Source organism: Corvus brachyrhynchos, unplaced genomic scaffold, assembly GCF_000691975.1.
Source record: "Corvus brachyrhynchos isolate BGI_N302 unplaced genomic scaffold, ASM69197v1 scaffold14, whole genome shotgun sequence".
NCBI classification, from domain to species: Eukaryota; Metazoa; Chordata; class Aves; order Passeriformes; family Corvidae; genus Corvus; species Corvus brachyrhynchos.
This window is the reverse complement of record NW_008239110.1, coordinates 9,766,795-9,794,416: the sequence shown is the minus strand read 5'-3', so window position 1 is coordinate 9,794,416 and position 27,622 is coordinate 9,766,795. Positions and strand designations below refer to the sequence as shown.

At 39.2% G+C, this 27,622-nt stretch overlaps 1 protein-coding gene and 2 long non-coding RNA genes across 5 annotated transcripts in view; 2 read left to right on the top strand and 1 right to left on the bottom strand.

Annotated features, from left to right (window-relative positions):
• Positions 1–6,680, top strand: part of HS3ST5 (heparan sulfate-glucosamine 3-sulfotransferase 5) — a 194,195-nt gene extending 187,515 nt beyond the window's left edge. For all 3 annotated transcript variants that reach the window (XM_008637782.2, XM_017739751.1, XM_017739750.1), the window contains exon 4: positions 4,928–6,680. In XM_008637782.2, the coding sequence (XP_008636004.1) occupies positions 4,928–5,858 (931 nt within the window). In that variant the 3' untranslated portion in view covers positions 5,859–6,680. The remainder of the gene's footprint in view (positions 1–4,927) is intronic.
• Positions 6,681–17,741: 11,061 nt separating this feature from the next.
• The window catches only part of LOC108448013, a 24,060-nt gene continuing 14,179 nt past the window's right edge, over positions 17,742–27,622 (bottom strand). Inside the window, exon 2 of the long non-coding RNA XR_001863769.1 lies at positions 17,742–19,537. This is a non-coding gene — a long non-coding RNA (uncharacterized LOC108448013). The remainder of the gene's footprint in view (positions 19,538–27,622) is intronic.
• The window catches only part of LOC108448012, a 14,463-nt gene continuing 6,883 nt past the window's right edge, over positions 20,043–27,622 (top strand). The window contains exons 1-2 of the long non-coding RNA XR_001863768.1: positions 20,043–23,311; positions 26,205–26,280. This is a non-coding gene — a long non-coding RNA (uncharacterized LOC108448012). The remainder of the gene's footprint in view (positions 23,312–26,204; positions 26,281–27,622) is intronic.

Below are 27,622 nucleotides of genomic sequence, written 5' to 3'. Positions count from 1 at the left end.
GGGATTGCTGTGGAAGCTGCTCCACAAAGGCACAACACAAAAAAAAAAAAAAAAAAAAAAAGCTGTTTCAAAAGAATGAATGAAAAAAAGACTATAGGATTTCCAGAAGCTGGTAGACACTTGCAAGTTTTAATGGTATATTCATGTCCTTCTTTTAAATTATGCAATGTATTAGTTGATTTCAGAATTGTAACACAATGCTGTGTGACTATACAGTGCTTGGAAAGTGAAGACCTACTGTCCATTGATAGGTAATGGTGGGCTCCATCACTGGTCACTGGGTGCCTTCTTCAACTCCTCAAATCCACTCCAGAAGAAGAAGGAGACCATGCACTCAGATAGGATGAAGTGCATTACAAATTAAGCCCTGGAACTTATATCTTCTTTCCCCTGGTGTTCAAATCATGTCTGATACATCAGAAGTAGAAACTTCAGTGAAACTAATGTGATTCTGTAAATGGAGGCAGAAATCCTTACTGGTCCCTGCAAAAGTATATTTTATGCCTGGAGGCATGAAATCTAATTAACCTTCTGCTATTATCTATGCTTGCACATCTACAGAATTTACTGATGGCTATAAAATTATCTCGCCACAGTATTTGACTCGTTGACCTCCTGTGGCAGAGAATTCTGCTGGTTTCATACATAGTGTTGCCAATGGCAGTAAAATTCAGTTTTGTTCTCTTGCTTTACCCAGTGTGAAGCATACCACACTGCTAAAAAGTCCTGTGTATGGACTTGTTATGAAATAAAGAGAGAAAGAGGTACCAGAAAGGACAAGACACAGATGAATTAACTAGAAATATTCTTCTGCCTCATTGTTGTTGAATCTGTCAGTAAAAGGATGCTGAGAGGCTTCAACAGACTTTGGAATAACTAATTGTTCAGGAAGAAATCCAGATTCATTTATGCTTAATTTAGGCTGATTTAATTTGAACAAGAGAGCTGGGGATGGCTCATGTTTAATAGCCTCAGATTAGGCTCCCCAATGGCAGTGTCTTGAGTTTTCCTAGGCCCAAAGGGAAATTACCACTAGCTTATCTGATTCATTGAGTCATAAAGTCTGATAGCATGAGCCCTTCCCTCCAGGGGAGGCCACCTTCCTTCAGCTCCTGAGTGCATGGATCTGCTTCACATGTGGAATCTCAAATAGATTCTGTGGCAATTTTGAGAATATCTGGATTAGTCTTTGAGTTACCTGACTCAGTACCAGGAGGATTACCAGGAGTCTCCACACCTGATTTCCATGCTATAAACTACTCCTGCTGGAACCAGACTTATAATCTTTTGCTGCTGTGGAAGAAAATTAGCAAGTATTCTGGATCTGGAGAGACAGCTCATTAAGGTTGCCCAGACCTACTTCAGCTGTTTTGAAATTTTTCAGAAATACAGTTCCCAGAGATGAATTGTTTTATGGCAGGTTTTCTCAAGAGTAATTGTGGAGTTTTAATTGAGAAATTACCTGTTTTGGGAGAGCAACTCAGTGATATAATAAGTGCCATATACTCTGTCTTAGCAAAGAATTGTTATTTAATGGGAAAATAACTCAGACAATAAAGAATATTAGCATGTTGCAACATAAGAGTAAATAGTTACATCTAGGATTAAACTATGAGGATCTGCCTTTTACCCACCACTGCCAAGCTTTTTTAAAAGTTACTTTTTTATTGTTTAGAGAGAGTAGAAGCAGGGTGGAAAGAGTAGAAAAAAACCTGAAATCTACAGGCTGAGGACGAACTTCTAACAACATCCAATCTTTTCCCTTAGGCTAGAGGATATCTTGAGTATTTATTTACTTTTAAAGGAAACCACCCTGTTTGACAAGCTGTTGTGTTACACTGAAGGCAGTGCTAGCTGTCTTTTTGAGCAAGAGATAAAATTAGTTGAGATGGGTCTGGAACTGCTGTTGTGGAATCCTCATTGCTTGAAAACAAATAACAAATACACAGAAGGAGAGAGAAGAGAACAGAGACAGCAATTGCAGCTTCTGTTTCCTATGCTTTTAACTGCCACCTTGCTGTTACAGTAAGACTCTCACCAGCCACACCACAAGTTATAGCAGTGTTAAGACATTTCTTCCTTTTTTTTTTTTCCTAATATGAGCAGGCTTGCATCAGCATTTCAATGATTCAGTCTTTGCCACCAAGTCAGGCTTATTCAGATGGCAGAGAGCAAAGGGATGGAAGAAGCTAGAAACTTGAGAACAGAAATAACAGGAACCCATTTCTCATCACACTTTCTAATTAGTCTTCAGGACTTAGCTAGAGCTCATTTGAACTAAGCAGTGTCATATGGATTGTTTCTTTGGCTCTGTCTGGACAGGTTATATCTCTCAGCATCTGGATAATCAAGGAAACAGCTAGCAGGTCAGCCAGGGGGATCAAACTTACTTTGTCCCAACCATCCATTGTCCTAGCATCAGTGTCAAATTAGAGACCCCAACAAGCAGTGATGGATGGAAAACCCACAAAGAAATAAATAATTATGTCCTGAAAGTGGGGTCTGAATAATATACAGTAAATGAATGAGGGACCACATGCTGAGAAACCAGAATAAATACTGAATACCTAAACAGCTATTAATGAGCATTGCCCATCTGGTATACTGGCTAAGGCAGGGGTCCTGTGAAAAATAATAGCATGCGGCCGTGTAATTTAAGAACTGTATCATAATATATGTGCACAGTAAGCTCACACTAAAATTGCCTAGGCAACCTTTGTTCTTACATATGCTTAATTTTGGAGAGCACGGATCCACAAAATTAGTAATAATATTTTTTAGGACCTTGGAAGCTCTCTGCACACACCAATTTAATCTTCAGTGAAATATTGGCCTGTATAATGTCCAAAGTGCTGATTTGAGAGTGGAGATGAGAGTTTATTCAAGGTTCTGTAGGAGCAAAGTTTTAACATTTTTCTTACTGAACCACTTATTGGATCCAGTGGCATCAGATAAAAGAACAAAGAAGTAGAGAAGTGGAAAAGAAGGGAAATAATTGTAGCTGAATATAAAAGAATTGTAGAAAAAGGGGGTTGCAAAAGAAGAAATAATAAGGCACAAAACGAGGTTCGGTGGGAGGATACAAAATTGATTATAAGGAAATCATTGATGTAATGATGCAATAAATGTATTTTTAAAAACTCTTCTTGCCATTCTTTTTCTACCTTGCTAATCTTATCTGAATTAGAACCTTGGACTTTCTGGTTCTGACTGGCAGAGAAAACACTGGACATATTGCAAAGAGGAGGAGAAATATTGAAAGGTGATGCCTAGAAAGCTGGTTTTCATTCCTTTTGTTCTTCACTCAAAAAATCATCTCTGGATCAACACAATGGAAAGCAGAAGAAAGACTTCAGGCTGGAATAGGAAAAGTGTGGGAAAGAGATTACTTAAATGAACTGGATTTTCAGATCAAACTGACCAAATATAATTCATCTTAGAATGCGATAAAAACTCCCAAACCCATCACAAAATAATGAGTTTTTAATTTAAAATGTTTAATGTCACAATCCGCTAATACGAGCAGGGATCATGATGGTTCGTTTTATAGATCTCAGAGTGTAAAAGGACAAAAGAGATTTCAGTTTTAATCATAATAGTGCACCTTTATTAAGTGCCCACAACACAGTAATGCAATAGAGGAGAGAAAGAGAGAAAGAAACACAAAGTAAAAGAGTAGAGAGGAAGAAAAAGGGGGCCAATAGCTACCAACAGAGGAGATGAAGTCCTCGTGGTCTGCTGCCAATAGATCCGTCTTCTTTCCATGGGGAGATCTCGAGCTCAGTTATTTCAGAAAGTCCCGTTATAGTCCTTTTCAGAAGCGAGGGGCAGCTGGCCAAGAGGTGGGAGAAATCTACAGCCATTGTTATGGGGCCCGTTGCTTTGGGAAAACAGGTACAGGACAGGTCATTCCTTTTTGCTTCAGCGCAGTCCTTCCCACCTGGGCAGCAAGAACAGCGCAGTCCATTGCGACCTGCACTAATTTTCCTCAGGAACGTGGCCCGTTCCCCGGTGGGCACACCCGCAGGCAACACTTGACAGACATCCCACCTCAGCCAGGCCAGGCCAGACTGTGTTCAGTCTGTCCTCGGCGATGATCGTGAGGCAGATGAGGGATCTTCGGACCGTCTCTTACACCATCCTGTGACTCACGATTGCTGTCAAGCGAGCTCCATCAGCACGATTTTGTAGTGTTGTTGTGAAGTCTTCAGGACTCATCAGTGCTGGTAGCATATCCCAGAAAAGGGTAGAGAAAATAAGAAAGGAAGAAAAAGAAAATAAAAGAAAAAAGAAGGAAGCAAAAGAAGGAATAAGTAATTTTTTAATCAGAATACACATGTAATTTTTTATTCAAAATACACCTCTAATTTCTTATCACATCTTATTTTAATACTCATGTAGTTCATCTCGTGTCAATAACCTTGGGTGTGTCCACAGTGGATGGGATATTGACCAAATTGTGGACATCTATTATAGATGTCAATTGTGTTAACCATTTCATCATTTTCCAATTCATGGTGTACAAGATTGTTGATAAAACAAACCCAATCAAAACTAAAATCAAGACAACAATGATGGGATGACACAATTTGTTCAGGACACCTGTAGCAGTAGGTGACCACCCAAAAAGAGTATCCCACCACCAGTTTAGGTGAAGTTCAAGACCCAAGAACAGTAATCATAGTTCCTATGCTGGCACAGAGCAGGGGGGTGAAGTTAGGATTTACCCAGCTAAATCAGGGCAAAATACCAGACTAAATAATAAAATATTTGCGAATTATTTAACCACTTGCAGAATAAATAAAAGTTGAAAAACAGGCACATCACATTACATTCAAAAATGTTCCCAAGAGCATGATTCCCTTATACATAAAACTTGTGTTGAGAGATATCCTCTTTTTACAAATACCTCTTATTTTACTTGCAGACTACAGCCCCTGTGCCCCATCGATGGTCGTTTTGGACCCCGCGGCCAGGACGAAATCCCATTGAGAGCCCTGCAGTTCAAACGAGGTCTGCTCCATGAATTTCGAAAGGGCAATGCCACCAAGGAACAAATTCGACTGCACAATCTGGTTCAGCAGCTTCCCAAGGCCATTATCATTGGGGTGCGGAAAGGAGGCACCCGAGCACTACTGGAGATGCTGAACCTTCACCCTGCAGTGGTCAAAGCTTCTCAAGAGATTCACTTCTTTGACAATGATGAAAACTATGCCAAGGGAATTGAGTGGTACCGGAAAAAAATGCCTTTTTCTTACCCTCATCAAATAACAATTGAGAAAAGCCCTGCGTATTTTATCACCGAGGAAGTACCTGAAAGGATTTACAAAATGAACTCATCTATCAAATTATTGATCATTGTCAGGGAACCTACCACAAGAGCTATTTCTGATTACACTCAGGTGCTGGAAGGCAAGGAAAGAAAGAACAAAACTTACTACAAATTTGAGAAGCTGGCTATTGATCCTAATACCTGCGAAGTGAACACTAAGTACAAGGCAGTGAGAACCAGCATCTACACAAAACATCTGGAGAGGTGGTTAAAATACTTCCCAATCGAGCAGTTTCATATCGTGGATGGAGACCGGCTCATCACAGACCCACTACCAGAACTCCAGCTGGTTGAGAAGTTCCTAAATCTTCCTCCGAGGATAAGTCAGTACAATTTATACTTCAATGCCACCAGAGGGTTTTACTGCTTGCGATTTAACATTGTCTTTAACAAGTGCCTGGCGGGTAGCAAGGGACGCATCCATCCAGAGGTGGATACCTCTGTCATTACCAAATTGCGCAAGTTCTTCCATCCTTTTAATCAGAAATTTTACCAGATCACGGCGAGGACATTTAACTGGCCCTAAACTAAACTTCATACACCACTTTCTGTTGCACCTGAGGCATGAGATAGATGTCTCTGCTGAAATATGCACTTTTCATAGACATGGCTAGCAAAGTAACTTTTTCATGCATACGTGTACATAATGCAGTGTGTGACCAAATATACGGTGGGATCGATTTTTTCTACAGAGTAGTAACTAACATAAATTTACTGTCAATATAGTTGCATCATTTAAGATATAATAATAAAGGGAAAGGAGGTATTTAGGGAAACAAAGTCAGACACTGTTAAAAGGGTCAGTGTTCCTCTTGCTTAGTGAAGTGTTTATGTGAGATACTTATTGATCTAAGCAGAACATTAGTTTATGCCGTAAAAATTCTTGTCAAAAGTCTGTAAAGCTGTGAGAAAGCATAATCTTGAGGCTATATTTGGTATGTGTATTGCTAAAGGAATACTGACACTTTAAACACAGTGCTGAATTTTTACAATGAGAGTGAATAGTACTATTTTCTTATTATTTTAAATTAATATCTTATACAAACTACATTGTTTTAGAGTTCCTGTGGTGAGTTTGCACTATTGTTTTATGGTATGGACCATAGTGTCACTTGTAGCATGTCAATCATGTGTCAAGAAAAGGTCAAATAATTTTTTCTTCTATACTTGTGTGTCGACAAAGCTAAACATGGTGTACATAGTGTACAATGTTTGTAAATACTGGTTTCACACTAAGTAATTCTATTTTGTAAACTGAATATGGCTATTTAATTTATTGTGAAAATTAAATTTATTGTGGTATTTAAAAATGGAATGGATTAAAATTACCTATATGTGCAATGGCTTTTCATCTTTGCCTGATGTATGTCATTGTGGTCCCTTAGCTTAGACAGATCATATGTATGTGTGAGAGAGATTTGCTCAGGTAACCTTGCTTTATAGACAGTTGAGAAAACTGATACATGTGGCCAAGCAGGGTTTATTCAAAAGCTCATCCTTCTATGAATCTGGTGTAATGCTCAACTCAAAGAACATTGTTGCTGTTTTGTTGTGGCACTTTGCTAAAATTAATTCTGTTGCCTGTGAGGCTAAAGCATGACTGTAAAAGTCTGCTGTAACCAGGTATATCAAAAAAGCAGAGCCCTCATTAAAACCAAAATAACAGACAGACAGAAAAAATTAGCAGAAAGGTTTTGGAGATTTCATCAGCAAAAGCTGGTGATGCTTCAGAAGTCAAAGGAAGCAGTTGTGATACCTTTTCTTTAATCTGGTAATACACATATCTGCTCTGAAAAAAACAACCACAGTATTGTTATTACTGGGATAAACATATAGCTCATGTTTCCATTCAATAAATGACAAGAAATTAGTTCAGGAAATTAATATTTTCATGCATTATACATTGTATGGCTCTTAAAGATTCATAAGAAAAAAACAGTGAAAGCAAATTCAAAAGTATTTTTAAAAAATTTTAAAAAAAGAAAGAAATGAAGTGAAAAAAAAACCAACCACTTTAAAACCACCATCTAGAGATTGATGGGGACACAAATTTTGGAAGGTGTCCAGAACATTTGAATATTCTGGGCTACAGTAGCAGAGTGGCTGGTAGTTCAGATTATAATAAGATCAAGTGTTCCCCATGGGCTCTTTATTTTGTTCAGTGATTTGGAAGCATTGGTTTTTCTAAATAAGTGGGTTTTAAAACTCTTGTGAGAGATTGCTTCTTGTCTTGCTGTATCTTTAATCATATATGCTAGCACTGTGAGCAATGTGCCCTTTCTTCATGCTGCATCGGAGCCGTGCCAGCACAACACGGCGGAGCATATGTGAAATTCTCTGCAGTAGCTGCAATACAACTCACTGTTTTCCTGTATGACAGCCATTTATCTTGCCCACTTCCAGACAAAAAAGACAGCTATTTAACTTATCTGATAGTGTCCAACAGGGAGTTTTTATCCAATTTAACCTTTTCATGGTCTTCAGGTGGGCAGACAGATTCCAGGCAGCTTTGGGTGATACTTTGGGTGATACTTCATATAGTCCTGGCTGCAAACTGACTGAAGGCTGAGAAGTATTTTCAATGAAAGGGACAAATTAGTTAGGTCAAAGTTACCTCCAAGCACAAAATATGGATTTGAAATGAATATCTCTCTGCATTGATCAGAAGAGTCACAAAGACTGTGATCTACCAGGCACAACTACGCACATTCCTGTTAAAGTCAGCTGGCTTAACTGCAGCTTATCATTTGCAATTTTGGAGAGACGTGGACAAATTTAGACTATATCTTAGACAAATCTGGTTCAAAAATGCACAGAAGAATAGTTAGGAACTGCAGGGGAGGAAAGAGGATTCAAAGGCATTGTAATGTATATTAGGAAGACTAAAAGAGCAGGAGACTGATTCACTTTCACTGAGCCTTCAATGCAATGTCATCAAGTCTATTTGACATAACCCAGTGAAGAGAAAATTTCAAAACTGATTCATAATACATAGACACAACACATCACCCAAAGCATACCCCTAGGTTAATGGGGATTTTGCCTCAGTGTTCATAACCAGTTTGTGAAGTCCTGACCTTATGGTACTTACCTCTTCAGGAGCAATTTCTGAATAATTCACTTCAATCTCCTTGCTTTGCTTCCCAAATTCTGAGCAAATCATTTCTATTCAAATTGACCATGAGTGTTCAGACTGGGAAGAGCATTCTTATCTTGAGATTATGATTGTAGAGTGATGCACAGCTATATGAAGTTGCAGCTGTTAACTTGTGGCATTTAAGTTCTTTAAAGACATTGCATCTTTCCTATTTTCTGTACTCTAAAATTATAGGCTCACAGCTCTGGTAAATGTTTGGATTAAAACAGTTAACATTTCTGTGCATTTTTATCAGATTATCCCAGCTGCTATTTAAACTACATAGGACAACAATTTGAAGTATAAAGGATTATTTGAGATGAATCTGAAACTGTATTTTCAGAAATTAGTATATAGGTAAATGAAGGATGGACATTTGGAGATCAGAGATTCATTTACCATTAACCCACTATACTGTATTTTCTTGAGGCAAGTGGAATAGATATGATGGAAATGTATATACCCTATTTCAATGGATTTTTCCTTTTTTTGTCCCAATGTCTAAGAATACAAGAGAGACACTATTTTTAGCAACATGTTTCATTATAACAGTCCAAGATTTTTAAAAGGCAATGGCCACAAGCTGAAAACACAGGATTACCATCTGAACATCAGGAAACACTTTTTTACTGTGCAGGAGACTAAGCACTGGTATGGGTTATCCGGAGAAGTTGCAGATTTTCCATCATTGGAGATATTTAAAAGCCATCTGCACACTGTCCTGGGCAACTGCCTCTAGATATCCCTGTTTGAACCAGGGGTTGGACTTCCCTTCCAACCTCAGCTATGCTGTGACCCTGTGAAGATCTCTCTATACTGTTTAGTTCTTACTAGGTACTGCCCATTGCTTCAGTGTTATACAGACCACAGAGAAAGTGGAAGCACATGTCACAAGCCAGTCCAGCCACTGTTCAAACCCAGGGTATGGAAGCGCTACAGGGCACATATTTACTCCCTGGGTAGCTGATCTAACTCATGCTGGAAGCCTGTTCAACTTACTGGAACCCTCTGATAGGAGAGATCTTTTGTTAATGACAGTCCTACAGATCACTGCTGCTAGTTTTGGTATGGACTGAGAAGGCTACAGAGATTAGGAAGTTCACAAAGGACCCTTCTTCATGAAGAAGAGATCAGGAATTGAATGTTACAGGGAGGTGGTATCTTTGCTTTCATTTAAAGTGGGATAAAATGCTATTTCTTTCCTGTGTAAAAATAACTTTAGAAAAAGGTGTGTAGAAGAAGTACACAATCCCATGGCAGTTTAAATCAACCCAGCTCATGCCTGCCAAGCTCCCAGCCTCCCTCCTCTCACAATGTGCTCTTTCCTGCTCCTTTGCACTGACTTTCATGATTACCTGCCCCTTCCATGTGGAGCTGCTTCAGTTCACTAGGCAGGCAGAAGACTAACCTGTTAAAAAGATGAGTAACATCACTAAAACTGTTCTGGATCAGAGCAAACATCTTTTCAAACCAGGATCTGTCACTAGAAGCAGCCAGTAATTAATGCTTCAAGCAGGACATGAAGACAAAGAAAACATGAAGACATTTCCATGCTCCAGTGGTTGGCAGTCACTGGATGCCTCCAGTGGGAGAGGATAGTCTTCAGATGTAGCAGCCCTGAGTGCCTTCCTCTTCTTTGTACTTAGCCAGAAACCCCTTGAACCCACAGAACAGCTGTTCCCAAGCAGTCCTCTAAGCCCTCTTAAGTTATCATTTTGTTAGAATAGATGTGCAAAATGAATCAGAGATATTTGGGTAATACCTTTCAAACCAGATAATAATATATAATAAGTATAACAATACGGTAATAGAAGTTGTCTCTTCCTTCCTAACTCACTTTGGAAATGCTACGGATTGTCTAATTTGTTTCTTGAAAAAAGACTTGCCACACTACTTTATACTTACTGAAGATCCCTGAGCAGGCTTGGTCGTCAGATTTGTAAAAGACTGTAGAAGCAGAATAAATAATGATAAATTTTACTTTTGAAAGATCTTGTTTGCAGAGAAAAGGACTTTAGGTAAATTATTAAAAGTGATTTTAATAATAATCTCAGACATTTTTTGTTATTGTACCCATCAGGTCCAAGGAGAACAACTAGCTATTTGGCTACCCTGCTGTTAGTGTTCTATTTAATTTAGAGTCTGGCATGTAAAATTTACTTCACAGAGAAAAAAACAATTTTAAACTTAATAACATAGATCCAGGGAGCCTCAGATTGCATTATAAAGACTGAATTTTGTTACTGAAGGCTCATGCTTGTTAGTGAAACAGGGAAGTGCCCAGGCTAACCATCATCGGTACCTATAAGATGATTTTTCCTTTGTTTATGAGTTTCTCTGGGGAGATACTTTACATGTAATATTCCATAGCACTCTTCTATCAGCTGATCAGCTGTAGCTAACCTGTTCTTTAAAGACTGACTTACCTTCTGACAACTTTGAGACAGACATAACAAACCATCTTCAGAACCACCAACCATCCCTAACTGCATTTACACTTACAGAGAAAGGATTTTCAGTCCTGTCTGCAATAGTGCACTGATGAAAGAGTCAAGCCCTTAGAGAACATCCATGTGTTATCAATCTGGATACCAGCCTTTTTCCCAGGGCTTGAATTGACAAGTGCAAGGAAAGCACAGAAAAGACTAGAATGCCATCGTCCATCTGCTGCACCATGCCTAGCATATGGTAATAAGATTACCTGCTGTTCTGAGATTCTTATTAAAACTGGCAGTAGTGTGGCATGATTTTAGGAGCTGATGGTGACCAAGCTACTGGACTCTTTTTAGTTTATGCCTAGCTTACTTTCAGTTCAGCTTTGACTTCATTCAACTTCTTATCCCTTTCAAAGTTCTCTCTCATGGTGCACAGTGATCCACAGCTCTCCCTGGAATTTATATCTTGTGAAAATAGAAAAAGAAATATCAGCACAGGCTGTCATAGTCTTTGCCACTGTGACCACAGGGAAAGGTTGTGGTACGAGGAATTTAACTCTGCTGATGTCCTTGTCATTCCTACATGATTCCCTAGCAACTTCCAAAATAATTTCCCCTCAGCAGCAGTGGTCACTACTTTAGAAGGTTAATGCTTCTGTGAAAGTGTCCTGGTTGTTGATCAGGTTATGAAACATCTATATTTTGAACAGATTGCAGTCCTTTGATGCAGTATATATACAGTACACATAATATACAGCAAAACATAGGATATGACAAGGAAACAATGCTACTTCAAGCCATCTGATGTCATGCCTAAGGCTGATTAAATAGACAAAAGGAAACATGACAGAATCATGCACATCTTACTCCTGGCCTTAATTGCAAACAACTGTTTTGTAATGTATGAGGCCTTTGCCATCCAATTCCTTGGCTGATTTTCTTCTGATGAAAGACTTTCCACTTCATTGAACTGTGAAAGCTTCGTTTCTATTTCAAACCCAGGGAGACAGAAGAATTAATTTACAATTCCCTACTATACAAAAAAAAAGTGATACACATTTCATAAGAGGTGGGACAGCAGTACTAACTTCATCTTCAGAAAATTGCTCTAGTAGTTGCAAGCTCCTCAGTGAACCTCCATTAGTAATAGAGCTTTATAGGAAAAGAAAAAAAGCCTTTTTACTTTGGATGGCTGTGCAGCAGCACAGTGCCTTACAAAGATGCAGCCCAAACCTATAAGGTTGGTGAAGTGAAACCATCATTTGTCTTAAAAACTCCATATTTGGTATGCATTGAAACAGCCAGCCTGCATCAAGGAGATGAAGGAACTAATAATCTCTTTTTCCTTTTTTTTCTTTTTTAAGTGAATGGTAAGGCTAGTCTTCCAAGAGGTAGCCACAAGTAATTATCATTTCCATCAGTAGTAATTAGCAATGCATATCCCATACAATGGGCAGCTACTGTTACACCTTCAGGCTCATTTAAATCAATTTGTTCTGAAGTGCCCTGAGGATTAACTGGAGAAAAAACTTGCACTCAGAGCTGATTAGGTAAAAAGTCTCTACTATGTTTCCATCCTGGGCTCTAAAATTGCCACCTTTATGCATGTGGTCTGCCCTGGCACAGTGGCCTACCATTCTATCCACTGGTAACAAAAGGGGAACAAGCAGAGCTAGTTATACAGGTTCATTTATATTCAAGATCCAGCAAAATTTCCTTTGCAAAGCCACACAGGCTTTATTTTAAAATGTTGTCAATTGAAGATTGAAGTCGATTATTTCATAGCTGTCATTTTCATTTTCACTTTTGACACTTAGATATTAAAAGAAATTCAGAATATAGCTATGCAGACATCTTCTCAATGCTTGGAGCTACCTAAACAATTCAGATTTCTATTTTTAATCAATTTCAATGGATTAGAAAAACAATTGTGCAAAATACTAAGTTACTTGAGAAATAAAAGTAGTGGCAATGCATTTTAATGTTGCATAAAATAGTAAAAATAATCACAGGAGTAGATTAAAATTGTATGTACCTTCCCTTCCTGGATGTTCCTATGTGTAAGCCTACAAGACTCTTCTTAACAGCTTTCTTGTTCAAGCCCAAAAGCGCATTGAGTTACACCTAAAGGCTGTTGCTGCTCGCACCATAACTAGGATATTCTTTAAATATAGGAGACAAGCATTCAAATTCCACCAAGCTGAGGAAACTGGAAAGTAAGGTAGGCATTTTGTGGGACAAAGATAAAACGAACAGTGGCAAATCAAGGTGATGTGCTGTGACTCTTTGCTAGGCTTGCTTAGCACCAGCTGGTCTTGTACAGCCTCCTCAAGAAGGCCAATGGATGGATGCCACAAAGTCTTGGAGAGGTAAGGGGCTATACTCATATATCTGGCATGACTGATTGGTTGCATTGGTTGCTAAATCCTTAGAAGGCTCTATCCTTACTCATGGTAGAAATAACCTAGCAGCTATTCCTGTGTTACAAAATCTGTGAGGTGATTAAAAAGTTTAGACATTGCAAAAATGATCCCCACTTACCTCAAATGTCTTGGAGTGGCACCGTTGAACTTGCAAATCTCACGTGTGAAACCATGCCCTAGGTCTGCAAGTTAGCAGCCAGCTTAAAACCATCTAAGTCTGCACAGGGAAACCAACACTGCCACTGTGTCCTGCAGAGAAATGAGACCAGGTCCTCTGCAATATTTCATCTCTGAATAGTGAATTACAGGGCTGACATTGTAGGTGTTCACATGGCATAGGGAAACTTAAGCCCTGACTAGTCTGGTCAAAAGGTTGAGTGCTGGAATTGCTCTATTAGCCACCAAACAATCTTCAAACCTAGTAATGCATTATGAAAACAGCATTACATTTCATTTGAGTAACACTGGTTATCTCATTTCATTTCCTTTATGTTGCTTTAATAGTTACAATTCAACAGCTCTGATGTCCTTTTAACTTGTACAGCTTTGTGTGTAATCAAGCTGAAGGTATAGTAGCACTCGATACTCAATTAATTCCTGTTTTTCTGCGGCAGATTTTGGAAGTGCATTCTGAGAACCTAGAAGGAGTTAATTTTCCCCCACATAAATGAAAGTCAAACCAGGACAGAGTCAGAGCTCACATAAATGAAATATGACTGCCTTTAATTTAAGAGACCATGCCAGCCACATGTATAGCCAAATCAAGGAAGATAGCTCTTTTAAAGCAAATTTCATGATCCTGCTTCCTGAGGAAACTTTCAGATGTGGAAAAGAGGGGGCCATGACAGTGGCTGGAGCCACTGTTCAAAATAACATGCACTGAAAGGCAGACCAAGTCTATGTAGTAAATATACTTTTTCTGTATTGGTTTGGGTCCTAGCATATCCAGTGTATCCCAGCAAATCTTCTGCTTGCACCCAGATTGGGAAAACTCCTTTGGTGTTAAACTGCCATGCCCTGAGTATTGCCAGATAATCAACAGAAACCTCTCGGGGGGACCAACAGAGCACCTGTGAGAGCATGTGTGCAGCCATTCTTCTCCTCCTCCTCTGTCTAAACTATCCAATCACCTTCCCACTTTGGGTCCCACACCATTAGGCTCCCCATAATCTCTACCAAAAGGAGACACAAATCCAGAATAATGACTAATCCAGTGTGTCTGTGTGGGTGGTTGTAGATGGCGCTGACTCGTACCAAACAGATGAAAGGAGGGAAGATCCTGAGCCAAGAAGCAGCCTCAGTGCAGTTCCCTGGGTTGGTCTACACTCCCCAGCTGGCAGAGAGGCTTGATTTTGCTGCAGGAACCAAAATCTGCCGTGGTGGGAGAGCAAGGGTAAGCGGGCTTGTTTGCTGATGCACTTTGGCCCACAGCTCAGTAAAGAACTGTGCTTCCTGGGGGGGCTGTTCTCATCTTCTTCTTAGGAATATAAGGCAGGTCTCTCCCTTGCTACATAACGTTTCTGTATATGTACATGCAGAGTAAGCCTCATTCTAAATCTTTCATATACACCTGGGAGACAGACACTGGCATGGGTCTTTTCTGTCTCACCTTAAGGCTGTTTAAAAAATCTCTTTCTTTGGTAAGAGCTTGTTTGTTCACATATATTGTTGTGGGTTTGCAGTACAGAAGGGACTCTGTGACTTTTGTGTGCTGGGTTTATGTCTTTTTGTAAAGCAGTAGCTATGTACTTGCTAAGACTTCTCACAAGAGAGAAATCTTGCCCTTTTGCTGGGTTCCGTGCTTGATGACTTACCAAATTTCCAGGGAGGCAGAAAAGGCAGCTCTGTATGTCAAGCCAAAGGTACTATGAGCATGACTGACAAAGTCTATTACCCTCCTAATCAAAGCATAGGAGAAATTAACCACTTAAAAAGGAGCTTGTTCTAGTTGTCAGCTCGAGGTTTCAACTGAAGGAAGATGCCTGCATACATTTTGATCTACTCCAAAGCAGGGATCGCCAAGCTGTGATTCCTGACCCACATGAATTTTACTCAGGTATAGTCCATGCATGCCTTTCAGGCAAGGATTATGTTATTTCTCCAACATAGGGAACTTGTCAGACTGCAGGAGGCAAGGGAGTCTGAAAAAGTTGTGGACGAGAAATTTTATGTGTGGATCTAACCAACTTGAATTGTCCAAATGAATCATTGCTATAATCCTTTAGCTTGTATCTTGGAAGGATAAATAGCTTCTGTCTCTCAGAATAAAAGCCACTTTAAAATAAAAAAAAAGGGAACTTGGAGAAAAATAAAAGTAATAGAAAAAAGCACTAGTTTCTTTGGAAGGAAAGAACACATAAAAGCAAGCACAGATGTAATTTAACAAGAAATAGGCATAAAAGCCTATGGCTGTAAATATGAAAAAAACATATTCAATATAGGAAGAGACAATAAAATAAATCAGTTTCCATATTTGAAGATACAATATATGAACTGGAAATAAGCAAAACAAATAAATGACAGACAAAGTATTTAAGAGGAATCAAAAAGGCTTTTTACAGGTATATGGCAGAAATGAAACAACAGAGAAAATAACAGGATAGTAAATAAGTATGACTTACCTGAAGTGGATATGTTCTGTGCAATACTAGATTTTTTTTTTCAATTTTTCCTCTATAAGTGATATAGGATCATTTCAAAGGATCCGCTTGCTCAGCTGAGTGCTTCAGTTCAGATGTGAGAGTTGGGCTTTCTACCTTGTTCCCAGAAATTTCCAAGCAATCCTGCCCTCAGCCTACTTCCAACAGAGAGACCAAAAAAGCACCTTCCACAGCAGCTGGATACTTAGGTTTGAACTTCATAGGAAAGGTAATTGTGGCCAAACTGAACAAGGGCCTCTCTGGAATAGCCTTTGCCTCTTGCTTCTCTGCTTTGAAAGTGCTGCTAAGCTGGGTTCATAGCTAGGTCATTTTAAGCTATTACAAAGGCAAGTAGTCTTAATTCTGAAGAACTAATACAGCTGTAATTCTAAGAATAAAAACAACAAAAACAATAATAGCAATAACAATGAGAATGTAAGAGCTGGATTATCCAACAGAGCTGGTGGAGAGACCTCTCTGCTCATCACTCAGAAGCAGAGGCATCAGTTTTCTATTCAAAGGCCAGAGTCATAACTAAAATAACAATCTATACATATATATTATGAGTAGCACCGCAGCTCATAATTTTGTCCAAGGGCATTTCTGCTGTAAAGTTCATCAAATCGAATATAACTTCCGTGGTGCATCTTTTTAATATGATATCTTAAATACACTATTATTTAATAATTAATTTCATTTTTAAACACAAAAAGTTCAATGGCTCAAAGATATTTAATATTTTATCAACACTGATGATTATAAAAGTCTTTCCCCAGCCATTTCCAGATAACATAAAAATTGGTGAGGGAATAAATAATCAGAAAGTCAGCTACTGCTACCCAATGATTGTGTTTTATTGTCATTTTGACCAAAAGTGACATCATTGGTTTATTGAACTTCACACAAAAAAAAAAGATCAGGATCAGCTTCTACGCAGAATTGCTCTATCAGTGTCAAAACCATTTGCATTATGTCTCCTTCGGTATCACCATCCCTCCTTCCAGTTTTGTTATCTGATACTGAGCAAGGCCCTTCTGTATCATCTGCACAATGAGTTATAAGGATGCAGGGTAGTTTTCATAGCAGTCTGGGGGTTACTATGTTTCTGATCTTTTGCAAATGTCTCCAGCACATGAGCTATTCCATTACGCACAGCAGTTAGGCTGACAAGGGTAGGGTTTCCAAACTTCTGGCAGCTCAGCTGGCTTAGCCTCAACAGCTTCACTTGAGATGCTGAATATCTGGAATGCCCAACCCGATGGCCAAGATCCTTAAATCATGGATGAGTCAAAATTTTTTGTAACTGAAATTTCTAGGGGAAAAAAGTGCGCATGCTCTAGGAGATCAATATCACTTATTTCATGAAGAAGCCTCAGAACTTATCCCAGAGAGCAAACAAAGTGGTTTGTTTGACAGCCCTGTTGACTGCAAGCTTCTGTGGACAGCATCAAATAGCCAACAGCAGCATTAATTTCTCTACCATAGGCTACAGTAAGTGCAGGACAAAGCAGAACAAGTGGAGAGAGGCTGATCGAGTCTTCACACTCCTTTCAAATCCTTTGGGTTTCAGCTGCTTCATGTGACGGGGTGTCCGGTTCATACAGAAGAATACTTTAGAACCTCAGGCATTCTATTACAGTAAAATGAGCCAGGAATACAGGCATGTTCTGTCACGGACAAGGTTTCTAAAGGTAATAGTAGTAACTAGCTGTTGTAAATTTTAGTGGTAGTTTTTAAAAAGAGATCACTGAATCAATGTTCAACAGAGACTTCTGATGTCTGAGAATGGACCAGTTTAATGTCATAATTAAGACAAAATCCTATGAGTATTACAAAGATTACAGAACAATTAGCCTAACTCCTTTTTCAGTAAAGCATTAGATACCATTTTTTAGAGATCAGATGGGAACACTTTAAAAAAAGGAAAATGTCTTGATTTAAATGTAGTAAACCTTCCTGAATGAAGCATAATCATGTCTCACTTAGAAAGGTAATAAGGCAGTTGACTTCCATTAATCTTCAGTAGATCAAAAGGATACAGATAGCATAATTAAAACATCAATGACTGCGTAACAAAGTTTCACAATGGTTGTAAAAAGTAATGAGTTGTAAGAAAAATGGAGGAAATTTTTCTGGTATTTATATACCATAAGATTTTGACAACAATAATACTTCCATGAATATCCATATGGGTTTGCCTATTTAAGGTTAAAAAACTAACTGTTCCAAAAGGCTGATATTTGTGCCAGTTTATAAATTGCAAATTAAAACATAGGAAGATTATTTTTACAAGTGGTATTGCCACTTTCAAGAATATATTTTACAATGTAGAGAAAACTCCAACAAAAATCTCAAAAGAAGTAGCAAGTCAGCAGATGAAGAAGTAGCTGAAAAGCAAATATTTATGAAAGAACTCACAAATACAGATTTTTGTTTCTAACCTTAGGCATTCCAGCTAGAAATTATTGACTTTAAAAAAACATACAAGATCAGAAAAAAGGAAAAGCTCATCCTAATATTAAAACTCTCTCTGAAAATTCAGGCACTATGGGTTGAATTTCTGGCTCTGCCTCACTCTCCCTGTATGACCTTTGGCAGGTCACTTATGTCTCAGTTTCTTCTCAACAAAGTGGGAATCAAATTTCTGTGCTGTGTAGAGGTTATACAAGGCAAATTCATTAACATCTGAGCCTGACAATGTACAGCAGTAAGGAGCAAATAAATTAGATATGTATCAGAGAAGTTGGTGGCTACAGAAGTCTGTTAGTGCTACAGAAAAATGATTTCATACTTATGTTTTATTTTTTTTTCCCTTGACATTTAGAGTTGCTGGACTTTTACCAAACTACAAAATGTCTTCCAGCTTCAGTAGCTGAGCTTCAGCCTGATAAGGCAGCAGATGCCACATGAGAGAAGGCACCTGTTTTGCACCCTTGCTGCATTAGGTAATTATGTACATAACAACTTAGATGTGCAGTCCTTGAAATTCAAACTGTTGCAGCTATCAAAATCTTGAGCTACTCATAGAAGCAGTGAGAGTGTGCTGAATGAATTCACAGTGAAGTATGCCTTGCCTCCTCAATTAAATTGTGTATGTGTGTGTGTGTGTGTGTACAAGAGCGTTTGCATCCATTCCTGTGTGAACCTATAGATTTTTTTTTATTATTATTCAAGAAACTGGTTGATAAAGCAGTGACAGAAAGCTAAAGTTTGTGTAAATGAATTGGAGCCAGCTGGTGAAATATTATAAATGAAAAAGTTCAAAAAGTCAAACAGACATATGGCTGGAATGCCAAAATTGCACATTAGGTCAGAAAGTGTCAGCAGAAAAAGAAATACACCAGAGAATTTATACTTAACAAAAGGGGTAGGAAAGAGATAAAGATCCGTCGCTGATGTGGATGGTGAATGGTGTTGCATCCAGTTGGCATCCAGTCACTAGTGGTGTCTCCCAGGGATCAGCCAGTCCTCTTCAATATCTTTACGGATGATCTGGACGACGGGATTGAGTCTACCATCAGCAAATTCACAGATGACACCAACATGGGTTGGAGTGTTGGGTGGTAGGAAGGCTGTGCAGAGAGACATGGACAGGCTGAATTGATGGGCTGAGACCAACAGCATGAGGTTCAACAAGACCAGTTGCTGGGTCCTACACAACCCCAGCCAGTTCTACAGGCTGGGGGAAGAGCAGCTGGAAAGCTGCCAAGTGGAAAAGGACCTGAGAATGTTGGTCAGCAGCTGGCTGAACATGAGCCCAGCAGTGTGCCCAGATGGCCAAGAAGGCCAATGGCATCCAGGCCTGTGTCAAGAATAATGCAGTCAGCAGGACTAAGAAAGTGATTTTTCCCCTCTACTCAACACTGGGGAGGCCATACCTTGAATCCTGTGTTCAGTTCTGGGCCCCTCACGACAAGAAGGACATTGAGGTGCTGAATTGTGTCCAGATAAGGGCAATGGAGCTGGTGAAGGCTCTGGAGCACAAGTCATATGAGGAGCAGCTGAGGAAGCTGGAGGTGTTTAGCCTGGAGAAAGGAAGCTCAGGGGTGACCTTATTACTCCCTAAAACTATGGAAGGAGGTTGTAGCCAGTTGGAGGTGGGTATCTTCTCCCAGGTAACAAGTGACAGGACAAGAGAACATTGCCTCAAGCTACATCAGGAAAGGTTTAGGCTGGACATTAGGAAGACTTTCTTCACAAAAAGGGTGATTGGGCATTGGAATGGGCTGTCAGGGAGGTGGTGGAGTCACTGTCCCTGGAGGTGTTTAAGAAAAGACTGAACGTGACACTTTATGCCATGGTCAGGGTGACATGGTGGTGTTCAGTCATAGGTTGGACTCGATTACCTCAGAGGTGTTTTCCAACCTAAGAGATTATGTGATTCTGTGATCTTTGAGCATCATACTAATAGCTAAATCTGAAGATTGGCAGTAAGACAAGGTATAAGACAAGGAAAAACAACTCAAATATTTTTTAGAAGTTTTTTGCGATGTGACCGGTGCATACTACTCATCCACAGAAACAATATAAATTTATACTCAAAATTAACAAAATAAATATTTACATTTTTCATATTTGCACATTTAAAGTTTACTTGGACAATGTGCCTGATGAACCATACACCTGCAGAGGTAAGGAACAACTCAGCCATGTTTGCTGCCTTCTGTTTCTGTTTGATTTATGTTTGTTTGCAAATGATACTAGATTCCCAATTTCTAGGTTTATTGTTTGTCAGTTTTTACTATTATTGGATTATACATACATACAGGAATTCATGGTCCAGAGATTTTTACTAACTGCACAGTGGGAATTGTTCACAAGGACTTTTTCCATTAAGGGCAGTGAAATGCAAGGAGGCAGGGCCAGATCCTAAGTACATCTAGAACTTTGTGACTGAAGGCGTTCAAAGTTGTCACAGGTGGAGTTATAAAGGTGTAATTATACAGAACCAAGGAAATGAAGCCAAAATCTTGTTCATGCTACATATGCACTGTAGGACAAAAGCTCGCAGATTTCTGAATGCGGCAGCCAGCCCTACCAGTGTGAGCACTTAGCATTAACATGCTATTCTATCCTCCTGCGTTCACTGCAGATTGCCAGGATCAGGCTAGATCTGGCTTTGCATTGCAAGAGCTGTATGTAATGTCATCACAGAATCATTTCATGCTTTAACTTAGGGAGAGTTGTCAAGAAACTTTTTCATTCTGTTACAGTTGTGGAAAGAAATGTCCTAAGCAGGCCCAGTATAACTGCTCCCAAGGGCATGGTTGTCAAGATCTTTCATTAAAGCTGAATACTTCCAACGGAGCTCGTGTTAAATTTCCAATAATCTGCACAAAAGACATTCAGGATTCTGAGGCTGAAGACTAACTTGCCATTTTTTACAGCCCAGCAGTCAAATGAAAAGTCTCATTGGTTCATGGATAAGGAACACAAAAAGTTTAGGTTACTGATGATGAAGTCTTCAAGAGATGGATCATGCAGCTACTTAAGATGTTAGTTACAGAGGAAACTGGGCATGCAATTCAACATTTCTGAGTTGTTTGTCAGGGAAATAACTGATGCCAGGAAATACTGATGAATGTAGAAGACCACCAGGTTTAGCAGAATATATTCTTCACAAGAAATATCCTATCCTTGTGGGACATAAAGGGCAGAAAACAGAAAAAGCTATATCAGAAGAAGGTGAAAAGCAGTCAATACAGACTAAGTACCTTTTAAATGCAGTTTAAGGAAATAATAAACCACTATATATTTATACTGAATTTTATTTCAATTCTAGAAGTCTAAAGAACAAGACAGGGGATCTAGAATACTTCATTTAAACAAGGGTATTGATAAAATAATAGGTGTATCAAGAATTTGTTACAAGGAAAGAAACCTGTTTAGCACCATGGCTGATCTATCTATCTAATTATATTTCTCTATCAGTAATTTAATCAGGGGCAGGTCATAGTCTAGAGCACTGCCTCACCATGGTCCATGCTGCTAGAACTCCTTATGGCAAGGAAGTGATTTGTGGCAACAAGTGGTGTCTAGACACCTTCTTTATTGGTATATATTGGTATACATATATATATGTATAATACCAGGGTATGAAGCATACAGAAAAGCTACAGCATGCTTAAGATAAGAAGTATGTCACATATACAAATAAGAACAGGCAGACTTTTTTTCAGGTCTAAGCCAAATATATTCCTCCTTCACTATTGCTAGTTGTAATTTGGCTACTTTACATTCCCCAACAGATGAAGTAGGGAGGTCTCAGTCTTCTCCCACACTCCAAGAATGAAAGTGTCTGTTGGCCATGACCACAGGTAATATCAGAGGCACCATCATAATTAAGAGTAGCTTAATATAAAACAGATGGCAGAGCTAATGAAAGGAGATGCTTTGGAGATGGAAAACCAAAAATCCCTTGGGGTGAAAAACTGGGATAAGCAGCAATAAGGCTACCTTCGTTCAGCACAAGGCATATTGACATTTGTACCAGATCATGAGCATCAACACTTTACTGAATCACAAAAAAGGCCTAGAAACATTCTTCTGTTTATTACTCAACACAAAACACTAAGCTGAGACACTTAAAGAAAAGACTGGACCTATAAAATCTACAGAAATCTGTTTCCAAGGTCTTCATTTCAATTAATGTTGTGCTGCCCCTCTTCTTGTTAACACTGCCAACACTCAGAGTGTATGCTGAGCCTTAGCTGCATAGGTACAGCTGACAGCATTGACTGTTACCAGGAGTCACTTTCTGAAAGGAAATGGATGCATTCCAAGCACTTGCAGGACCTCAACATTGACCACTGCCACCTCTGCAGCAGCAGATGATAAGCTCTTCCTCAGGCACTAGCTTCTGCTCCTGCTGAGCAGTGGCTGACAGGAGGGAGTGCACTGCAGCAGTGCCCAGAGATTAAATTCTTGTTGTAGCAGGGGGCAGCTTGCTCTGCCATGAACTACATTAATCCAGTAGGAGCTGGAAACTACCACCCCAGCTATATGTGGTGAGCAACTTTTGATTTGTGAGTGGCCCAATGTGCATTTTCCTTTTCTTTTGCTCCTAATTTTGTGCACATTTCCCTAAGAGGCAAGATTTAAAACGCAGAGTCATCCTGTAAGCCTGGTTTGTTTCAGCCCTACAACCTCCCTCTGCCCTTTGAGAGAAAGCTTCCCCCAGTCACAGTGAGCTGTGCCTGCATTGTCTACGTGCTGCACAATGGAAGAATGCTGGTAAAGTTCATCTTTAGACTAATGGCTGCCTTATCACTGCACAACTCCCCTATGTTTGTATTTGGAAAGCAAGTGAAAATGGATAAAATACAGCATATTCAGATTATCATAAGGTAAGTTAATCTTCTTGTTTTTCTTCATGTAGAAATAGTTACATCTTACAGAAGTAAAGATTCCTTTCTGTCCAACTGTACTGAAGCTCATTGATGCTTAAGGCCTGCCTAAAAGAGCATTAGGGAAACCATGTGACTAACAAAGGCCATAAAATTATTTAAATACGTGCTGGTTTTGTTGTATTGCTCAGGATGTAGAGGCAAGTCAATGATATGTTGGTTCATGGCTTTCTTATCCAAATACTAGGATTTTTTTGTATCTTGAAATACAGGGTAACAAGAACGGGAATCCTTGAGGTCTCAGTGTTTAGCAGCTTAGCCTGTTCCTAAGCATAATAGGCAAAATTGATGCCCAGGCACACTTGTGAGGGTAATCTATTTGCATTTCAAAGGCAGTAAGGTTTTAATCATGTAGCTGTTCACTCAGAGAGTGCAATTATAGTTCCATGTTAAAACGAACCTCTAAGTAGAAAACCAAAACAAAAAAAAACCAACTAGGTGGAGGGGAGGGGGGAGGGGATGATCTGTTTCAGTAAAAGATAAGTGTTCTATGTTGTAGGAAGAAAAATTACAGCTAGAAGATTCTGCCTTACTATGAGAACCTCTGAACCTGCAGTTTAAAATGCAGTTCATTCTACATTCAAAACAACTGGGGTTAGTAGTCCATACAGAATTTGTAGCGCTTTTGTATCTTTTTCTCAAAGGTTGGGATGAGGAACACATCTTAAAATACAAAAGATTTCATTCATTTCTCTTTGCATGTCATAAAATATTTTTTTTCTTTTTTTTTTTACATTTAACTTATTGGTAACTTTTACTCCCCAGAGAGTAGCTAGGAACTCACTGAAAAGTAGTACATCCACTCTGGGCTGGGAGAGGCTGAGAAATTCTGTGCACGCAAGGAGCATGAGCTGTGAATACAGGAGACTCTTGTGTTCCCCTGAAGATGGCACAGAAATCTTGGTTACAAATCTTCACAGTGTAGTAATTGAAGGGGGATAGCTGGAAAAGCAGTGTATCAGCTAGAAAATTAAGCCTGCTATAAATGAGTGAGAGATTAATTCCTTCAATTGGCTTATTAACATCTTTAGAAAATATTCCATTACTTTGTAGGGTTGGGGTTTTTTTCAGTGGATTTCACCTTGAGTCGTTTTCATAAACTGGAGCTCCCCCTCAAGGAATACAATGGGAAACTAGTTTTGTGATAGACGATACAGATTTCTCATTTTGACTAGAAGAATCCTTATATCTTAGCCTACAAAATCTTAGAGATATTCTTCAGCATATTCCATCACTTACTGCTGATATGTAGTTTGCAAAGCAATTTCATGTAGAAGTGAGACTGTTCTTAAATTAAGAAACCTAGGCCAGAAAAGATTAGAATATTGATTTTAGTGACTTTGGGGATATAAGTATGATTTTATTCAAGCTCCAATTCTTGTACCATAAAATAAGTGATACCCACACTCCGCAGTAGTACAAAAAGCCTGTGTTTTGGCTCAGCCCCATCCCTCACACTTCATCACAGATTAAATGAGACCTGCTAGATGGGTCATTACAAGCAGCTCTTAGCAGAGCACCTCTCCAGCAGCCCCACTGCCCACTGTCAGTCAAGGCAGTACATTCAGAAAAGATGATGGGCTAGAAAATTCCCAGTGTCAAAAAGAGGGGACACAGGAGGACAAATGGTCCACACCCTGTCAAGGAAGTCTAGGCCATGGTGTCCAAAAACTGTGGAAGGAACTCTTCCAAGACATGAAGACCCTCAGCCTTAAATTTTGCATTTCTTCAGCCTTACTTCTCTGATAGAGACATTTTTCAGTATAAATAAAGAAACCCAAATCCAATCAAAATAACAGTATATATCAAACAAAACACAGCACATCACTATTTTGGGGTGGAGAAGAATGAGTCATATATGACAAATGTCAGTCACCTGGCTGAATTCATACTACAGCAGCACTAATAGTGTGCTGATACCCAAACAGGCAGGGAAGGAGGGAACACCCAGTACCAAACAGTTGTCACTAAGTAGGTGAGCATGAGTGATATCATCATCAGGAATGGGACTTGACTTTGTTCCCTTCTCACTGCCTCTAGTATCCCCAGTGCCCCTTCACCTTGACTTGTCATAGGACAAGTCAAAAAGCTATAAAATTATCCTAAACAGGAAAAGATGGCCTGAGATACTCTCTGCAATAGTTTCAGTGACATTAGGGCTTTCTCTGCCTGTCCACATTCAGTCACACTGAGACGGTATAAATATGATTATTAAATAAAATTTTGATCTGGCTAAGAAGTTTATCCTAACTAAAAGAACATTGTTGACTAAACACTAGCAGTCTGTGACTATTTCTACCTCCTTACACTGAGGAAAGACAATACTGGCTGTGTCACTCTTAGAGGCTCCACTTTCCATATTTTCACATTATTTACTGTTTGATTTCTTCTTCAATTTGTGGCAGTTAGAAAGATATTTAACAAGTCCAATCCTCCCAGGGATGGGTACCTGGGTTTTTTTTAACATTGAAATTATTGTTGTTCTTTGACTTTTTGGTTTTCCTTTTAATGCTGTACAGTAGATAGAAAGCAAAATGATACACATGATTGGCCACAGCAATGTCACTCCACCCAAGTCCTTAAAAGCTACAGTTTCATGCTATTTTTCTTGGCACAGTAGTTAGATTTTGTATTTTGCAGGCCCTCACAGTTTTGCAGTAGACTGTGCACATACAGCCCTTGCCCTGCACTGGTTGCTCAATCCTGAAAGTTTGGAGTTGGTACTGCCCCTTATTCCCCCTAAGCAGCCAGAGGGAATGCCCTGTCATTCAGGAGCCCAGCTGCCAGAGATCTAAGAGCAAATCTTTGTAAATTATGTGTATTTATTCAACAGAAACTGCAAGACAAACACAGGCAGTGAAACCAGTGATACCAGGGAGTTTCCTGGAACCTACTATACCTACCTACCTGTAAGTATGGTACAGCTGTAGAATCTGCTGAGAGAGAAGAGTGGTTTTTGGTCAATTTAAAAACCATAACATGAGTAGCAACTGTTTGAAAGTGAAATAAATTGCAGCTAAATGGACAGAAGGATTTAATTGACTTAATTACGTCAAATTTAGTTAATTATTGTTCAGCGGGTGCAAACAAAGCTACTCTTCTATGCTATACAACAAAATCTGTAGAACTTTAAGTAAATACTTATAATTCCTTACTCTCTCAAGAATTGCCTTAATGTTAATAAGACTCTCCATCAGAACAAAGCCTCAGTCTACTTTTTAGTGGCACTTTCTAATGGCACCCCTTTTCTCTAATCAACTAGCACAAAAACCTTTTCCCCAGTTCTCCAGTAGCTCAAGTAGCAAATATATGGCTTTGAGAGGAAAGCAGAAATTATACTGCTTCACAGTAGGTAGTCCTTTCCTGCCCATAGACATTTACTGAGAAAAAAAATCAGTGTTGTCTGTCTTTTGTATATGCTGTGGCCTCTGGGCTATGACCTGAGAACTGCAAATGTTTCAATCTACACAAGGAGAGCTGGAGGGAAATGGTCAGCAGCCAGGCATGTCTCTACTCATAGCCACACGAAGCCATAGTTTATACTTTGAAATCAGTGCAATTGCAGAAGGATTTTTTTATTTTTAAGTGTAAACTAAATCCCTCAAGTAAAGGGATCCATGTCTGATCATAAAACTCTCTGACCTTAAAACTGTTAGAAGTACCCCCCACACAGCAACACTCCATATTATTTTTTTCTAGAGAGCATTTGTTTTGATTCTTCTTACTGTCCTCTCAGCTGACTAAACCCTTTTCTTCCTCACCTACACCTTCATTTCCATGGACATGCAACATACAGACATTGCAAACACTTCAGTTACTTTATCATTACATTCATACCCCATCTCCTCATTACTGGTGGCCTCTCATCTGTCACAAACAATGTGCAAGTAAGCAAATGCAAGCTTGTAACATCCAGGCTGCATCACAAATTTCTATTCATGCAAGAAGGAATAATTCTGTGCCCTGTGTCAGCTGGCTTTGTGGTTTGCAAAGGCTGTAGTATCAGGGGCTGATTAGAAAGGAAACGAAGAATGCAGCAAATGCAATTGGTTTTGCTACTGCTACTCCCACTAAAGAAGGCACTTTTCATTTGTCTCTGTAATGAGAGAGCCTTTCCACTCACAGGTACATTAAGGAAGAGTGTGTGCATGGGGGGGTCCCCACTGTGCAGTTACCCTGATGTTTTCAGGACTTTTCAGATGGCTTCTGCTGAATTAGATGCATAAAGGAAGAACTAATCCTGCTGCATCA